The 17,808-nt window shown below is 46.7% G+C and overlaps 1 protein-coding gene across 1 annotated transcript in view; it reads left to right on the top strand.

Annotated features, from left to right (window-relative positions):
- The window catches only part of LOC129328757 (zinc finger protein 493-like), a 196,553-nt gene that overhangs the window by 166,556 nt on the left and 12,189 nt on the right, over positions 1-17,808 (top strand). The window contains 2 exon segments of the mRNA XM_054978035.1: positions 13,766-13,858; positions 15,112-16,085. Coding sequence (XP_054834010.1) covers positions 13,766-13,858; positions 15,112-16,085 — 1,067 coding nt within the window.

Below are 17,808 nucleotides of genomic sequence, written 5' to 3'. Positions count from 1 at the left end.
GTATAAATTGTTATTAAAATGGTATACAGAAGATGAGACAGTGAAAGTTCAAATGGTAAAGTGGGCGATAAATTGTAATAATGAAATTAAGATGGAAGCTTGGGAGCAACTGTGGAAAAATACATTAAAAATTTCAACTTGTACCAGTATTAAAGAAAATGGCTATAAAATGATATATAGGTGGTATTTAACACCGAAGAAGTTAGCCATTGCGAACAAACAGCTATCTAACAAGTGTTGGAAATGTAAGGAGCATGACGGTTCTCTATTTCATATGTGGTGGACTTGTGGCGAGGCTAGAGACTTTTGGTCTAAAATATGTGCTGAAATGTCTTCAATACTCCAATATAATGTTGTTAAGAATCCAGAAATGTTATTATTATCCTTGCATTTAGAGGACGTTAATAGAAAAGATAGAGTTCTATTGTATTATATGATAACAGCGGCAACAACGTTATATGCACAATACTGGAAGAGAGAAGAAATACCAGAAATTGAAGAATAGACACAAAAATTGTTGTACATGGCGGAAATGGACAAATTAACAAGAAAATGGAGGGATCAAGATCCAAAGGGATACTTTGAGGACTGGGAGAAATGGAGAAAATATTTAGAGAAAAAATGGGATGTGAAAGGACAATTATGGTCTTTTGAAAGTTATTAAATAAGATAAGATAAGATATAGTTTAGATCTTTACCAGTAATAAAAAAGTGACAACTAGGATTTAGAAATAAGACAAGAAAACGGGGGGTTGGAGTGCTGTTGGAAGTCAACACAGAAAAGGGGGAGGGGAGGGGGTGGGAAGCATATAACCATGGGAAACGAAGGAAAATGTAACTGTTATAATTTTAATTGTATGTTAACCCATCCAATAAAAATTATATTTTTTAAAAAAAGAGAGATACTGAGTGGAATTTGTGGACTACAAAGATTTTTTAAAATAGGGAGCCTTAAAATAAGGATCTTTCTAGGTCCTGAGCCTGTCTCTGGATTTCGGATGTGGATCTCCTGGAGACACAGGGCCCAAAAGGAAACACAGGGCCCAAGGGCTCCACGCAGGGGTAGAAATCAGCAGCTCTGAAGGCAAACACATGCTGATAATTATCTTAGATTCAAAGAGGAGCAGGAATATAATATGGCACAAGGAGATAGTCCAAGACAAAAAGGGTCCTCACCCAGAGAGGCCACATTCCCAAAATTCTGCAGCATGACCTCCTTGTAAAGAGCCCTCTGGGCTGGATGCAGCAGGGCCCACTACCCCTGGGAGAAATGCACAGCCACCTCTTCAAAGGACACCCCACCCTGGAAGAAGGAGGAAAAGTATTTCTTTTCATCACTGGAAAGCTGGACCATTAAGGGATAAATTAAAATCTGAGAAAATATATTAATCCTGGGAGAGCAACTCAAAGGAGAGTGGAGAAGAGCCCTGTGGGGACATTTGGCTCCCCCCTCCCAACCCTCCTTTGAAACTCTTGGGGCCCACGGGACTGTTGTTATTGGCAGGGGGCTAGCAGCCATGTGGGGGAGAGGCCAGAGAAGTCCATTTGGTAATACTCCAAACAATTCTCCATGGGAGAGTCATAGTCCAGTATTGCCCATGGTCTCTGATGGTGCTTCGCTGCACACACCAACCGAAACAGGAAGTGGCCATTTTCCTGCCTTCCTAGTGGGTAGCTTCCACATTTGGTGGCACCAGAACCAAAGGGCAAAACAGCCTGATCTTCTGCTTCGCAACAGAGAAGAAAGCATTTCTGTAATCCACGGCACATCTCCCCAGTACCCTCCTCTCCCCTGTACCTGAGCTGGCTGCATAGCGGCGCTTTTCGCTTCACCACACACAGGAGTGGGCGGAGGAGGCATCAAGGGCGTCTTTTTGCTTCTGCCTGGGGTGGAGAGAAAGAAAGAAGGAGGGACATATTTTCTGTCGCAGTCTATTGAACAAACCTCTCTCTGGACTGGCTTCAGGGCACAATTCAAGATACTACACCGCATCTCTCTTCCCCTCAGACCCCCATTCTATAAGGGGGGGGGGAGTCCCACTTATCTTATTCATCAATCCCCCTCCCTTTCTTGCCATGTTTCCTTCTAACCTCTACAAATACATTCTTGAGCAATGAATCCATGACCTGCTCCCAGCCTCAGCACTTCATCCTCCCCTCTGAGGGAAGCCAAGACCCTCCGGCCTGCTCCACAAAAATAGGATAATGTGCTGGGAATAAAGTGATGAGATGGTCTGCCTGACTCGAGGTGGCAGGTGTGAGATGTCACCTAAGAATGAAATTCTCCCCACACAGAGAAAACTAGCCCTGCAGGGGGGGGGGAATTTTGCCCTCTCTGCCTGTCTTGGCCTTGGTGCTTTTCTGTGGTAAGGAGATATTAACTGAGGGAAATCATGTTCCTTCGCTCACTGTCTCAAGTGAAGCCTTGTTCAACTTTGCAGAAAAGGAGGCTTGACAAAGATAGGAGAAAAGCTGGGCATGCCCGAATTCTGCACAATACTGAGGGAAAGTGGGGGGAAACCCCACTTTCCCCAAAGTATCCAACCCAAAGCAAATTGGCTCAGGCACACCTGCTTCCCTTTCACCAAGAGAAAATGCACCACTTTGATACTGAAGAGGAAGGTTTCCTCAGAAAATCCCCCTTTCCACTCTTCTGCTGGTCTTCCAGGGATGAAGTGCTTCAGTCCGTGTTCCCCATTTAATATCTCCTTATCACCTTTGGTCCTTCCTTCAGCACCTCTCCTGCATCTGCTCCTTCGCCACCCCAGATCGCCTCCTCAGCCCCCTCCATGGGCATTCCACCCTCCTTCCCCTGCCTTCTCTCTTAAAAGGGCCTCTATGGAACAGACCCAGTTCAGAAGAAGCAGACAGATAGAGTCCAATGAGGAGAGGAAACTGAGTTACTTTATTCGAATAGAGGGAAGACCGTTACAAGGGCAATAAAGGCCCAGTAAAACCAATTGTTCTTCAGAGGTCTGAAAAACATTACATCAACTTTTATCACCTTAGGTTCATTATGTATTCAGTAAGTTATTGGTTGAGTTAGTTACTTGTACATATGACTTCGCATCATTCCATTGCTTTAGCATAATTAACACTTGTAAAAGTTGTTTATCATTTCAAAGAACAAACACTCTTTGGCAACTCTGATATCAGTTCAAGTATCCATTGGGCAGATATGTGTCTTTTTCACGACTAGCCCGGATCTGTTCCCATCCTTGATGTAACTAGCAGGACAACTACCCATTGTTAATTTATTCCCAGCATTCCTGAAACAAAGGCTTTAATCCAAGTGCCCCAATCTATGGCAGGATGATGACCATCTATCTCTTGCAATGTTGCCAATGAGGGAACTGAGATTCTACAGGCCTGGATCTTAATTTTTTTGTTCTCACAGATTCTAGAAATGCAGTTTCATTTTCTACTGTCAGCACTTTTGTTAGCTTGCAAGGACAAAAGAAAGATGGGTAAGGGGCTTCTCTTAGTGTGGCTGTGTAAAGACAAAAATCATAAAACATGATTACATCTACATTCATATAGTCATCTTTCTGATACATGTTTGTGCTATATCTAGAGTTACATAAAATATCGCTCGGGGACTCTGAGGGCCCCTGCTTACTACTCAGAATGTAGGGGGGGGGGGTCAGGGCTGTGTCCCACACACTTGAGCCCTATGCTACCTCCAAAGGTGCTGATTTCGGATCCCAACCTCAGTGTCACTGCAGGGACCTCGTAGCAGCACAGGAAGGGGTAAATGGGCTCTCCCTGGTGCAGGGGGGCCAAGGGAGGGGGCATTGAGGGAGGGGGCTCTCTCCCAGCCCCTGCTGCACATCCCTCTTTTCTCTCTGCTTTGGGTCTTGCATTGCGGCCCCCACCCCCATGTCTCCAGCCTCCCCCTCCAAAGCCCCTTCCAGCTCACCATGTCCCATCCAGGCCAGTCCAGAAGCGGAAAGATGAAGACAGCTGCAGGGGGAGGCAGAAAATGGCTTTGCAGCCCGCCCCCTCCCCTGCCCCCCTCTAGGACTGCAGATCTCTCTCTCTTTAACCCTTAGAGAGCATTTCAGCTGCCCGAGGGACCAGGACAGACGCCCCAGAAAGAGCATCAGAGAAAAGGGTGAGACAAATTTTAAGTCTTGGGCATGGGAGCCTGTAAGCTGCCTTCCTAGTCGCTTTAACAGAAGGAGGACGGACTCGGCTTTCCTTTCCTCCAGTTTGAATTTCAGCTTGCCTTTCCATTCGAACAGGATTGATGGCCCTTGACTGGTGAAAAGGATTTTGATTAGGGTTTCGATCAGTTTTTGAATAGGAGGAATGTACAAGGGTTTGTTAGGGAAATCTCTTGCTATTTAGGGAGGGCTTACGATTTTTATAATCATAAGGGCATTTATATTATTGAGGGCTGACCTTTTTTTCTGGGAAAAGAGGTAGTGGAACTCAGTGGTGGAACTTAAGACCACACAATGACATCACTTTGGGTCAGCTGGAACAAGAGGGAAGTTTTTAAATTTTAAATTGTCCTAGGTAAAAATGGTTACATGGCTGGTGGCCCCGCCCTCTGGTCTCCAGACAGAAGGGAGTTTGGATTGCCCTCAGTGCCAGTGGCGTGGAGGGCAATCTAAACTCCCCTCTGTCTGGAGATCAGGGGGCAGGGCCACCAGCCATGTGACCATTTTTAAGAGATGCCGGAACTCCATTCCTCCGCGTTCCCACTGAAAAAAAGCCCTGATTGAGGGCTGGGCAGACTGCTCACCGTAGTTTTACTGATTTGGGAGGGGGGGGAGTTAAGGCAGCTGGAGAAGAATTACATTGGCACACCTGCCAGCTAGGTGAGAGGAGGCTGCATTTATGCCCGCGTAGCCCAGAGGCATGGCAGTGCAGCAGCTGGCTGCCAACGGGTCTCTACAATGGCCAGCAACCCGAGGTATGGCAGCATCCTCAACATGCTGGCTTGAAAATGGGAGGGTCTGAATCAACCTCTACACTCAACCCGAAGCAAGCTAGTCGGCCTATGTTAGGCAGAGAAGCCCGTGAGCTTGTAGAGCAAGTATGGCTTTGAACCCAGCTGCACTCGGTTGTAGCTCAGCATTCTGGGCTCCTGAACTGAACTGAACCACATCCTGAGTCTTGGCAAAGTGGCCTGTTTCAGTCATGAGATCAGCGGTGGCCCAAGAAGCCCTTCTCAGGCATTTGCAAGAGGATTTCTTTCTACAGCTTTATGCACAATAACACACGCACACACACTTTTTTGGGACTAGCTCTTTATACATTTTCATAACTCCAGCTCATTTAAAAAACAAAATAACACAGGAAACAAACACAAAAATAACAGAAGCAGTGCCTAGAACTTAAAAAAATATTTCTCTAGAGGCCATTGGGAAATGGCTAAACAACTGCATCAGTATTGTCAGCTTTCAAGCCCCTAGCCTTCCTTTTCCCCCTTCCTGGTTTTGTTTGATCTCTTTTTAAAAATTGTCAGTTTCATAATGCTGTATCCACCTACTGTTGTAATAGTAGGGGCAGCAGGTTCTCTGAATTCTCTGCTTTCATTTTTTTAAAAGTAAGTCTTTAGTCCCTTCCATTGCTGAAATAGGCTTTTTTCCTTTTATCTCCACAAGGGAAGGGACTAGAAACTTACTTTTGTCTTTAAATAAAAACTTGGAATTCAGAGAATTAGCTGTTTCTGTTACAATGATAGGTTGATCTATTGATAGAAAACTGATGACTTTTTTTAAAAAATGGGGGAAACCCTGGGGCCTAGGGCAAGGGGGGTAACCACTTTGGGCACCAGAATAAGCAGCACGGTTTGAAAAGCACATAGTTACTCTTGACCCAGGCTCCATACCATGAGAAGTGGGTTTGCCCCACCAGTGCTGGGGCCTGATGGAAGTGTTATTCCAAGTAGGTTTTTCACTCATCACTCACTCACTGGTCTGCCTTTCTCACTTAGATTCCAGGCAGATTATATAGTGTAATATTAAGTCAATATGATTAATGAATGGGACATTCAATAAACAATATAATGGATTGCAGAAATTTGAAAACAAGCATAATTCTAAAATATAGAGATGAAAATCTGCTGAAACAAAACGTAAGTAAGTTGACATGACATTTTAAATAACACAGAAGCTATCCAATAAACTCATACTTTGTAAACCTCTCTGAATGGGCATTAAGTTGTCCTGAAGGGTGGTATATAAATCTGTTGTTGTTGTTGTTATATCTACATCAACAGGCAGTACCCATTAATATAGTTTACAGTCCTCCTCTTTTAACGAAATCACTCAATGTGTCCTGTTTTTATGCGTTGTTTCTGATCCCTGGTTGGTTCCAGTCAAATCCTGCTGCAATGCCAATCGGATCTCCCTTTCTGTTGATTGTATTGTTTTAATCTGTACAATATAAACCAAGTAAATAAATATCCATGACAGAATGTTCCTCCTGATGAGCCCACTACTTATAACGTATCTCCTTGTAACAGCACAGTGTCCCCAGGAAAACCAAAGAGAGTGGCGACGCCGGTTGGGAAGGTGGAGTTCTTGAAGGACACTGAGCCCCCCAGTTTCAAAGGGGTCGCGCAGACCTCAGGCGACTCAACTAAGGGCTTAGAAGGTATCCTGGATCAGGCACTAATGCTGGAGAATGGAGTTAATGCAGCTGCAAAAACACAGTCTAGCCCGGAAGGCGGCCGTCGGAGGCTAAAGGAGAGAGCGAGACCCGCAGTCCTAGAGAGGCACAGGGGAGGGGAAGGGGGGTTGTGTTCTCCACCCTTCCGGCCTCTGCCACAGAAGAAAGGGGGGGGGCTGCAATCCAAGACCCAAAGCGGAAAGACGGGCGGGGGGAATGCAACGGGGGTGGGTGGAGAGGGAGCTGCTCGGCCCCTTTACGCGGAACCAAAAGTTCCCCGCAGTGGCTTCAGGGAAGGATTCGAACTTGGCATCTTTGGAGGGTGGGCGGGGCTCGGGTGGCGCTTAGGAAGGGGGGTAATTAGGAGGTTGAGCTCTTGGAGTGGAGTGCGAGATGAGATTGGGGAGGGAGAAGGAGGGAGCAAATGCTTGAAGGGAGTACGTGTGGGGCTGGGGACACGTCAATTACAAATCCCTGAATGGTGTCGGGGGGGGGGGGCGTTGCTGGGGCAGGGGAAATGCTGAGAAGCTCCATCGTCCCTGGACTGTATGTGCCTAGCAGTAGTGATGGAAGAATCACAAAGCAGGCAAAAGACATGAGCCCTGCCCGGCATATGTGTAAATATGACTCTCAAACCTGGTCTACATATCCAGGAAGAAGAGCTGGCAGAGGCCTGAGGTGCTAGAACGGATGCCATTAGTTTAGGCACTTTTCTCCTGTTTTTTCAATGGGTGGATTTAAGATGATTTCACTTGACTGTGGATGGAGAAACACATTTTTGCCTCTTAAAATCTCCCTGCTACAAAAAAGCATTATGGCCAGCACAAGCAGAGAAAGCAGAAATTTTCCCCTGCAGAGCTAAGTTTTCTCGGTGCAGGGAGAATTTTGTTCCTAGCAGGTGTCTCCCAGCTGCAGCCTGCTGTCACTGCAGTCTTTTCTCCCCGTCTCCTCAGGCGCTGCCACTTCATTCCCAGCACATTCTCCTAGCTAAGTGAAGCAGACCAGACAGTCTTGGCATCCCTCAGTGGGAACAAGGAAATGATGTGACTTCAGGCAGGGTCAGGGATTCCTTGCTCGGGAATGAATTGGCAGCAATCGGGAGGAAGCATTTCATGCATGGGAGGGGAGTAGATGAATGAGGAGGGTGGGACTGGCTCTCCTGTAAAGAGTGATTGGGGGGACAGATGTGGGGCCAAACACTCTGGAGCCTTCCTAGATCGAAATCAGTCTCTTGAATTGAGCCCTGAAGCCAATCCAAAGAGAAGTTCATGGAGGTTCTTTCTCTCCTTCCCAGGCAGCAGTGAAAAGAGACCTTTGATGCCTTCTCCGCCATCTTCTCTGTGTGGTGAAGGGAAAAGAGCCACCATGCAGCCAGCTCAGGTATGGGGGAGGTTAACTGGGGTGATATGCAGCAGATGGCATGGATGCTTTTGTGTTGCAAGGCAGAGAGGGTCGGGCTCCTTGCCTTTTGTTCTTGCACTGCAAGATGTTGAGGGCGCCCAATGGGGAGGCAGGAAAATGGTCACCCAAACAGTGGTGGCAAGGAACCACAGAAAACAGTGTGGTCTCTTACGGGATGGACATCTTTGGCCTCCTCCCCACAAAGCTGCTAGCCCTCCCCCCCCCCCCCGCCACTGAGCACAGCCCCTCTGGCCCCAAGACACCCCTAAAGAAGACAGGGAGTGGGGAGCCAAATGTCTCTGCAACAAACTCTAGATCTAGAACGCAGCTGCAGTATCACCCATGAGGTCAGTTGAAGACAAACTGAGCTGTAGCAGCACAATGAAATAATATCAGTCAGACCTCAGATAGAGAACTTCAAGGAGTAAATGATTTTATTTAAAATAAAAAATCTCTTTTCATTAGGCAAGATCTTGTTCCATATAAACAGATGCAAATAAATTCTCCAAGTAGAGAAAAAAGGCATGTGATAAAAATCGGAGCACCTAACATTTCTCAGACTTCACTAAATGCATAATCATTATAGTTCCCCAAATCAGGTTTTAAGCAGAATGCTGTTGTCATGATCCTGGGCCTGTAGGCCTCAAGGAAGCCTGAGGCCTAGTGTAAATTTTCCAGTAGGCCTGGCTGCCAGTCCCGCTGCAGGCCTGCTCTTCCCAAGATCCTTCCCTGCTATAGGTCTGGAAAAGGGAAATTAGAGAGGAAAGAAAGGCCGATTGGAGCAAAAGAGGCTGGGCCATGGGAGAAATACCACAAGGCCCCCCTGAAGGGGGAAGGCCTTCTCCTCCCAGGAGCAGAGGAGGATTCCTCGCCCAGCGCTGTGTGATGTATGCCTGTCTACATAAATAACCATGTATGTTTTACGTGCTACCTATGATTCCTCTGGGGTCAGGGAAAGTTCTGAGTACCATTCAGTGCCTGTTATTTGGGAGCTCAATGTGTTATCTCTGCCTTGAAGTTAAACACTCTCTGCTTTGAAGTTAAACAGTTTCACTTTTAACGCAAACGTCCTTGGAAGCCAGCTGCAGTTAGCTCAATTGTATCTCTCTGGGAACAAAGATAATTTCATGCTGTATCCATTACTGTAGTCTAAATTGTATTAATTTTTGTCTTGGACTTTTGTACCCTAATTTAACGGACCTCTAACCTAAGGGTGGGACTTTCCCCTCTATCTGACCATACTTTCCCTTCACATGTCACTGCTGCCATTTCACTGAATACCTTGAACCTGATGGATCTCTAATAAAAGTTACTTCAGCCATGTCACCTGTGTGTTTTGCTGTGGAGAACTTGGGGATCTACCTGCCAGGGGCTGACTCGGTGCTTGGAAAGGTGGGGGGTGCTCTGGGTCCTCCCCAGTTGAACTCCCAAACTGGAGTGGTGTCAGTCAATATAAGGCTCTTGCCTGCTCGAAGGCTGAAGGGGGCAGGAGGGAAAGGGGTGTGGTTATAGGGCTGGAGCCCCCACAAGACTTCTGCCCCATGGCAGCTGTGTAAAGTGGAAAGCCCAACTGCAACCCCCGTGGGTTTGGTTGGCCAGGCTGGTGAGCCTAGTGTGGGTTTGGTTGGCCAGGTTGGGGAGCCTCGTGTGGGTTTGGTTGGCCAGGTTGGTGAGCCTCGTATGAGTTTGGTTGGCCAGGTTGGTGAGCCTCGTGTGAGTTTGGTTGGCCAGGTTGGTGAGCATCGTGTGAGTTTGGTTGGCCAGGTTGGTGAGCCTAGTGTGAGTTTGGTTGGCCAGGGTAGTGAGCCTCGTGTGGGTTTGGTTGGCCAGGTTGGTGAGCCTTGTGTGAGTTTGGTTGGCCAGGCTGGTGAGCCTCGTGTGGGTTTGGTTGGCCAGGCTGGTGAGCCTCGTGTGGCCAGCAGCGTTTGGATCTCCAGCAGACTAGGCAGCCGAAGCCCCTCCATGCCGTCGCCCCTTTAAAGAATAGGCAGCAGAAGACGGTACTTCCAGCCAGCACATCTGAGGGACGGAGGCTATACTTTGGTTTCTTCTCTACACAATTGGCTTTGCTTAGACTCTCTTATTGTCTCCGCTTCTTTGATGCCCCAGATTATATAGATGTAATTGCTATTTTTGATTGTGCTCCCATTTCATTAGCACTTCGGTTTCCAGATCAGCTTCGTTCTCCTGGTGTATGGTGTGTTAATGTTACTGATGGAATTTTTAAATATTAAATGATGGCTGAAATATCCAAACATTTTAATAGTAGCCACGGAACAGCTAGTTCTCGTGCTATTGAATGAGATGCTTCTAAAACTTTCATTCGAGTAAGAATTATTGCATATGCCTCTCACAAAAGAAGCTCAGAGTCAGGGAAGAACCAGCATTAAAAAATAAATAAATGGAAGTATTTGTTAAGTCTGTTTGCTATATCTCCTACACCAGATCGTTATTGGTGGGCTGCAAAAGGTTAGTTGTAAATTAAATAGCACGGTATCATTAAAAGCAGACAATGCCATCACAGCTTGTAACTTGTTTTTGCCAGTTATACTTAGAAAGTGGTAAGCAACAAGGTAAAATTTTAGTAAAGGGCCCCGGTGAGTTGGCCCCAGGCCTTAATACGTGCCCTCAATGCATGTCCTCCTCAACCATTGGCAGGAGGTGCCGGCATTGATTGGTCCAGGTTACACCAGCACACATGATCACCCAATACAAGCTCTTGCTTGAGTTGAAGCCACCAGCAGAAAGCCTAATTTGGTGACGAACAGAAAGAAATCTTTCTTATTTTAACTTGCAATTCTCCTCTGAATAAAAAGAATTGGTCCCTGAACAGATTATGCAGATCAGTAACAGGTTGATTATAAAACATTTTGACATCTCTTGTTAAATTCTCAAAGCAAAGTTGTAAGTCTAAAATTGTTACTTATTTGCAATTAGAGAACAATCTGCGGTCTCTTCAGCTATATTAATAATGAACTGTCCAGTTGAGAGGTGGCCCTGAACTTTTGGTACTTTTCCTGACTAGCAGTTGAACCTTCCAGAGGTGGTGAAATTACTTAAGACTACATAATCAAAAAGAGTCCAGTAGCACCTTTAAGACTAACCAATTTTATTTTAGCATAAGCTTTCGAGAATCAAGTTCTCTTCTTCAGATGCCTGATACAGAGACTGGTCAAACACAGAAGAGCAGAGGGAAGAGGCAATTAGGAGGGGAGGGGGAGGGAGCAATCAAAACATTCCTTTGCTAGTATATGTAAACATCTCCTTTTGGTGTGTGTATCAGTTGGCTTCAAAGGAGTTTGCCCTGTTAGTTTGTAGAAGCCAAACAGCTAGACCATCCAATTCCAATGCAGTATGGGCCTTCGATAACCACAGCTCTCCCTGCCAGATGCATCTGACAAAGAGATCTGTGGTTCCCGAAAGCCCACGCCAGGTACCACTGAGCTCCCCCAGACCCCACCTCTGTAAAGGAAATCTGTTACCTGTGGTAATGTGATAACCATTCATAGTCCCTATTCAGTCCCAGCTTGACAGAGTCAAATTTGCATATGAATTCCAGTTCAGCAGCCTCCCGTTGGATTTTGTTTTTGAAAGGTTTCTGTTGAACTACAGCGACCTTTAAGTCTTTGATGGAATGTCCTGGTAGGTTGAAGTGTTCTCCCACTGGTTTCTGGACGTTTCCATTTCTAATGTCAGATTTGTGTCCATTTATTCTTTTGCGTAGAGGTTGGCTGGTTTGTCCAATGTACAGAGCAGAAGGACATTGTTGGCACATGAGGGCATATATCAGATTGGAGGATGAGCAGCTGTAAGAGCCAGAGACAGTGTAGTTGATGCCATTGGGTCCTGTAATTGTATTCCCTGGGTAGATATAGGGGCAGAGCTGGCATCTGGGTCTGTTGCAGGGCCTGGTACCTGTGCTGGTGACTCTGCTGGCTGATTCATGGTTGTGAGTGAGAAGTCGTTTAAGGTTGGGGGGCTGTCTGTAGGCAAGGAAAGGTCTTCCACCCAGGGCTTCTGAGAGAGAGGTATCATTTTCCAGGATGGGTTGTAGCTCACTGATGATACGTTGGATGGGTTTGAGCTGGGAGCTATAGGTGACAACCAGTGGTGTTCTGTTGTTAGTTCCTTTAGGTTTGTCCTGGAGTAGGCTGTTTCTGGGTACTAGTCTGGCCCTGTTGATTTGTTTCTTCACTTCATTTGGTGGGTACTGTAGTCCCAAAAATGCTTGTTGTAAATCTCTTAAGTACTTAAAGGTCGCTGTAGTTCAACAGAAACCTTTCAAAAACAAAATCCAACGGGAGGCTGCTGAACTGGAATTCATATGCAAATTTGACTCTGTCAAGCTGGGACTGAATAGGGACTATGAATGGTTATCACATTACCACAGGTAACAGATTTCCTTTACAGAGGTGGGGTCTGGGGGAGCTCAGTGGTACCTGGCGTGGGCTTTCGGGAACCACAGATCTCTTTGTCAGATGCATCTGGCAGGGAGAGCTGTGGTTATCGAAGGCCCATACTCCATTGGAATTGGATGGTCTAGCTGTTTGGCTTCTACAAACTAACAGGGCAAACTCCTTTGAAGCCAACTGATACACACACCAAAAGGAGATGTTTACATATACTAGCAAAGGAATGTTTTGATTGCTCCCTCCCCCTCCCCTCCTAATTGCCTCTTCCCTCTGCTCTTCTGTGTTTGACCAGTCTCTGTATCAGGCATCTGAAGAAGAGAACTTGATTCTCGAAAGCTTATGCTAAAATAAAATTGGTTAGTCTTAAAGGTGCTACTGGACTCTTTTTGATTTTGCTACCACAGACTAACACGGCTAACTTCTCTGCATTTAAGACTACATAGATTGACATGCATTTCCTTCATTAAAAAGAGGCATATGTAACATTCCCACGGGGCACTTCTCCCCTCCTATTTGTGCTGGTCTTCTAACATTCATTTACTTTTTCTGTCTCTGTTCTGCCCCCCCACCCCTGGACCAGCTTTCCAGTGATGTAAAGAAATGCTTCTTCTTTCTCCTTCCAGGGCGGGGTGGCCTTTGAAGAGGTGGCTGTTCATTTCTCCCAGGGGGAGTGGACCCTGCTGCGCCCAGCCCAGAGGGCTCTGTACAAGGAGGTCATGCTGGAGAATTTTGGGAACGTGGCCTCCCTGGGTGAGGACCCTTTTCTCCTGGGCTGTGTCCTTCTTGCAGTTAGCAGTGACTGTAAGGAGTTCGTAATGCCGAAGGATTTCTTTCGTGAATGATTTGGTCAGGCAGTCTCCCCTGTGCCCAGAGACTAATCTCTGTCTCCCTCCATGGTCTTTCCTCTGCTATAGGAGGGGTTCTGGGTTCTCCTTGCAGAGAGGGATTCCCTATCCGTGCCCGGACTGCATGGGAGGGCATCAGAAGAGATGCCCAGTGAAGTTTGGTCTAGAGAAGGTGGGTGGTCTTAGCAGGGGCTTCAGTCTGGCGCTTGCCTTGCCTGGGCTGAGATGTGGCTGTGGAGGGAACTCTGCTGGCTTCTCTGCCTCTTTACTTAGTTCTCAGCTGGCATCTCAGGTTGGCAGGGTTCAAGCAGAGAACTGCCTGTGCCAAATGGATGATTCTTTCGCCCATACTGTACTGCACCCTACACCTATGACTTGTCTGTTTTATATTTATGGATGACAGAATCAAACTGGTGTGGAATTGCTGAATGTAGGTGCACGCAAAAGGGTTATAATTTTGTCTTTTTTCCCCCTGACCGAAAGAACCTCAGAATGCCAAACCTGACCTCATATCCTGGCTAGAAGAGGAAGAAGAGCTCTTTGTCCAGGGATTTGATGAAGAGGAGGGATTGGCAGGTAGCCACTTCAGTTTGTTGTGGAACTGTGTGTTGTCTGCACTTCTTTCCAAGGGCTGGTGGTTTTCAGTGGCCTTCTTTATCTTCACAGTTTGAGTTTCTCCTCAAAAAAGCTTAAATGAGTTGATGTAAGAGGAAATGGTGCCTGTAAATAGTGAACCTGTGAAAGCAGGAAATTTGCTTCTCCAAAACTTGATGGAATAAACAAACCTCAGGGACAAAAATCCATCTGTTCTGTGTGTGAATAGAACACCATTAATACAGATAAGAGCTTAAAGGGCCAAGAAACAGCAATGATTTCACCTTCCTTAAGCAATAAGGTCTGAGTGTGATCTCTCAATTGCTTCTCTGTCAGTCTTAAGTCTCTGTGAAAGGCTGTTCTCCATCTAATTGCCACATGCTACCAGACAGTCAATACCAACAAGTTTGTCACAGGAAGAGACTTCCATGAAAAACACTGGAAAATGTGTCCAGGCACCACCCTATGAGTTCTTACCTTCTGCACAGCAGGTACCAGAAGAGGTGGGGAACATCATTAATTTCCTCCCTCCATTGGGGGGGCAGGGGGCCTCTTCATTACCTGGTTTCAGGCTCCTTTTTATTGTGTGTGCTTGTCCCAGGTATAGTGAATGACCCTCTGCACAGGGAATGAGGGATTTACCCGGTATTAAGTTACTAGACCATAAAGAGGAATGGATGGTTTCCCCAGCCCTCTCCCCCTCCCTCCCTTTTACAACTGGGATTTGCTCTCTTCTGCCCCCATGAGGCTACGATTAGAATTGCAGCCTGTTCTGCGGCACTCATACTCTAGGGAGAAGAATCAGCCAACACAAGGGCGGGCTTGGCCCATAGCCACGAGGCTGCCCCAATCAGCTATGTGTCCCAATCAGCAATTGCCTAGAGTGCCTGTGGAGGGGTGCCAGTCAGCTATGCCCCTGCAGCCACCGCCACCCACACTACCCTGTCTGTCTATGTTATTGAAGTTTCCCCAGGTGTAACAGACTGCTCCAGGTGGGGAGATTGTTTGTTAATTCCTTCCTTTTCTAAATGGATGCCCTTATTCCCCTCACAATCCTCTCCCTGCTGTAAATTCACCCAGGCAGGGAAAAAGAAACTTCAAACCACTGGTTCACTTTGAGGCAGAAGGTCTCCATTGCGTATTCCCTCTTGTGCTTTTTGACTACATTCTTTGCCATATGAATAGCTAGGGAAAAGTGTCATATAATCACACCAGGTTTCTTTTCCTATCTGTAGGAGGCATGTGGGAGTCAGCGAATGAGCTATCTGAGCCTGCAGTGGTGGAACAAGCAGAGATGAATTCACATGTGAAAGAGGGTGATGGACTGAGGAAAAAGAAAGGAAAACACACATGTAAAGGGAGGAAGAATTCTGGCCTTTCACAGCGGGGTGACTCGCCACTGCAAAAAATACACAAAGGAGACAATAGGAACAAGCAGACTGTGAGTGGGGAAAATGTTTGTGAAGTATCAGATATTAATATTCTATGGAACACCTATAACCAAAAGAAAATACATAAATGCCTGGAATGTGGGAAAAGCTTTGCGCGGAAAGATATCCTAGCTTCCCATCAAAGAATTCACACAGGGGAAAAACCATATAAATGCCTGGAGTGTGGTAAAAGCTTTAGTCGGAGTGACAGTCTTATTTACCATGGAAGAATTCATACAGGGGAGAAACCATATAAATGCATGGAGTGTGGTAAAAGCTTCAGTCAGAGTGGAAGCCTTTCTTGCCATCAAAGAATTCACACAGGAGAGAAACCTTATAAATGCCTGGAGTGTGGACAAAGCTTCACTCAGAGATCACAACTTAATCTTCATCAAAGAATCCACACAGAGGAGAAACCATATAAATGCCTAGAGTGTGGAAAAAACTTCCGTCATAGTGGAAGGCTTACTTCCCATCAAAGAATTCACACAGGGGAGAAACCTTACAAGTGCCTGCAGTGTGGACAAAGCTTCAGTCGGAGTGACAGTCTTACTTCCCATGGAAGAATGCATTCAGGGGAGAAGCCCTATAAGTGCCAGGAATGTGGAAAAAGCTTCTCTGAGAATGGAAAACTTACTTGCCATCAACGAATCCACACAGGAGAGAAACCATATAAATGCCTGGAATGTGGAAAAAGCTTCAGTCGCAGTGGGAACCTTACTTCCCATCAAAAGATTCACAAAAGGGAGAAATGATAAAAATGCTTGGATTGGATCCCTGTGGACATTCTGGAGAGGTGGAGAAACAAAACCTGGCACTCGTCAAGACTCAGATTGCACAGTGATTGAATCCTTAGCAAAATTTGCCAATCAGGGCTATGCCGATGAAGTCCCTTTGAGTGGCAGTTATGGGTGCAGCCAACCGCAAATGTGGCAGCAGCCCCATGACCTCCTCCCATTGGAGCACCAGAGGACCAAAAGGAAAGACCCAGCGACTACGCAACCTCAGCAGCAGTCTCTGATGTCAGCCTCAGAGATGGATGTATTATTGCCAACCTCCTGTTGCGGCCTGGAGTTCTCCTTGAACTATACCTGCTGAACTCCTTCCCTTCCTGGAACTTCACCCACTCCAAGCCCCACCCCCAAATCTCCAAGAATCTCCCAAGCTAGAGCTGGCAACCCTTGATGAATCGCAGCCCATTGCAGGGGAATGGCAGACATCAGGGGGAACATATGATAGCAGCCCCAGCCAAATCTGTAATACCCCTCCCCTCCAAAGTCCATTGGGGAATGGTGCCCATATGCCAAGGAGGAGATCTCATTGGTCTGAGTCCCTGGGGGATGAGGATGGTAGTCAAAAGACGGAGCCCACCCATTCCCCTGGGAACAGTTCGACTGGCAGCAAAGCACAAGGCACAGTATGGGCTCGATCCCTGTAGTGGTAACTTGTGGAAGAGCATTGTAATCTCGAGCAGTCAGTGGTGTGCCACAGTTCCTCTATCTTGTACCCAGTGGCAGACCGAGCCTTTTTGCTGTTGTAAGGTGTTGTTCCCTCAAGAATCTTTAATGTCCATTTGTCTAATCCTGGTGTCAGGCTATTGCGTTTAGGAATGAGGTGTTTAGATTACCACCTGGTATGAGAGTTTGGGGGAGGCTAAAGGCAATCTTCATCGTGGACGATTGCCAGAGGCACTGCTTACCAGTCAGCCTTGAATACTTCATCTCCTTTGAAGACAGTGAAGAGAGAACAAATATCTGGTATAACTGTGTAACTTAGTTCCTATATAAGTCTTAGAAAGCCCCTCCCTTCCTGGACCTCCGCTCAGACTGAACCATGGAGCAGCACTGTGCAACTGTCCAGAATGAGGCGTCTGCTTGCTGTCATTTCCAGGGGTTCCCAATAGCAGCAGGGGGGGGGGGGTCATAAGCCTAAGTTCTGTGGCTTTTCTCTGTTACCTTTGCACTGCTTTATCTCTTGTACTTTACTTGGAGGGATTCAATACATTTTCTTTCCTTCCACCCTTGTGTGCTTATTGCCTTCATATCCAAAAGGGCCACTGGCCCCCTTGGCAAAACAATTCCCCAGCCACCACATCCAAGACTAGTGCCCTTTGGTGCTTGCAAAGGAAGAACTCCATCAGTTATTGGGGAGTCCACTGCATCCCAGACATCACCCCTAACCATGTGGGGCTGAGCTGAGACCTTGCAAAGACGGGGGTGGATCAGTGGAAAGGCACTGGGATAGCACACCCAGGGCTCCAAGTTTGATTCCCATGTAGGGAGAGGCCCCAAAAGATGGGTGGGGAGGACCCAGTTGGCAGGCCATTTAAGACATCCATCATTTTGGATGACGTATCCCTTCACAACCCCTCAGTGGCAGAACAGCCCCACTGACCATAAGCACTGCCCCTTCTTGACCTCTGGGGTTAACCCACGGCTGTGTCAGTTTCTGCCTTGCATGTGCTACCTGTCTGTTGCTCCCCATCCCACCCACTTCTGTTCC

This window comes from Eublepharis macularius, chromosome 4 (assembly GCF_028583425.1).
Source record: "Eublepharis macularius isolate TG4126 chromosome 4, MPM_Emac_v1.0, whole genome shotgun sequence".
Classification (NCBI taxonomy): Eukaryota; Metazoa; Chordata; class Lepidosauria; order Squamata; family Eublepharidae; genus Eublepharis; species Eublepharis macularius.
This window is presented reverse-complemented; position numbering and strand designations above follow the sequence as displayed.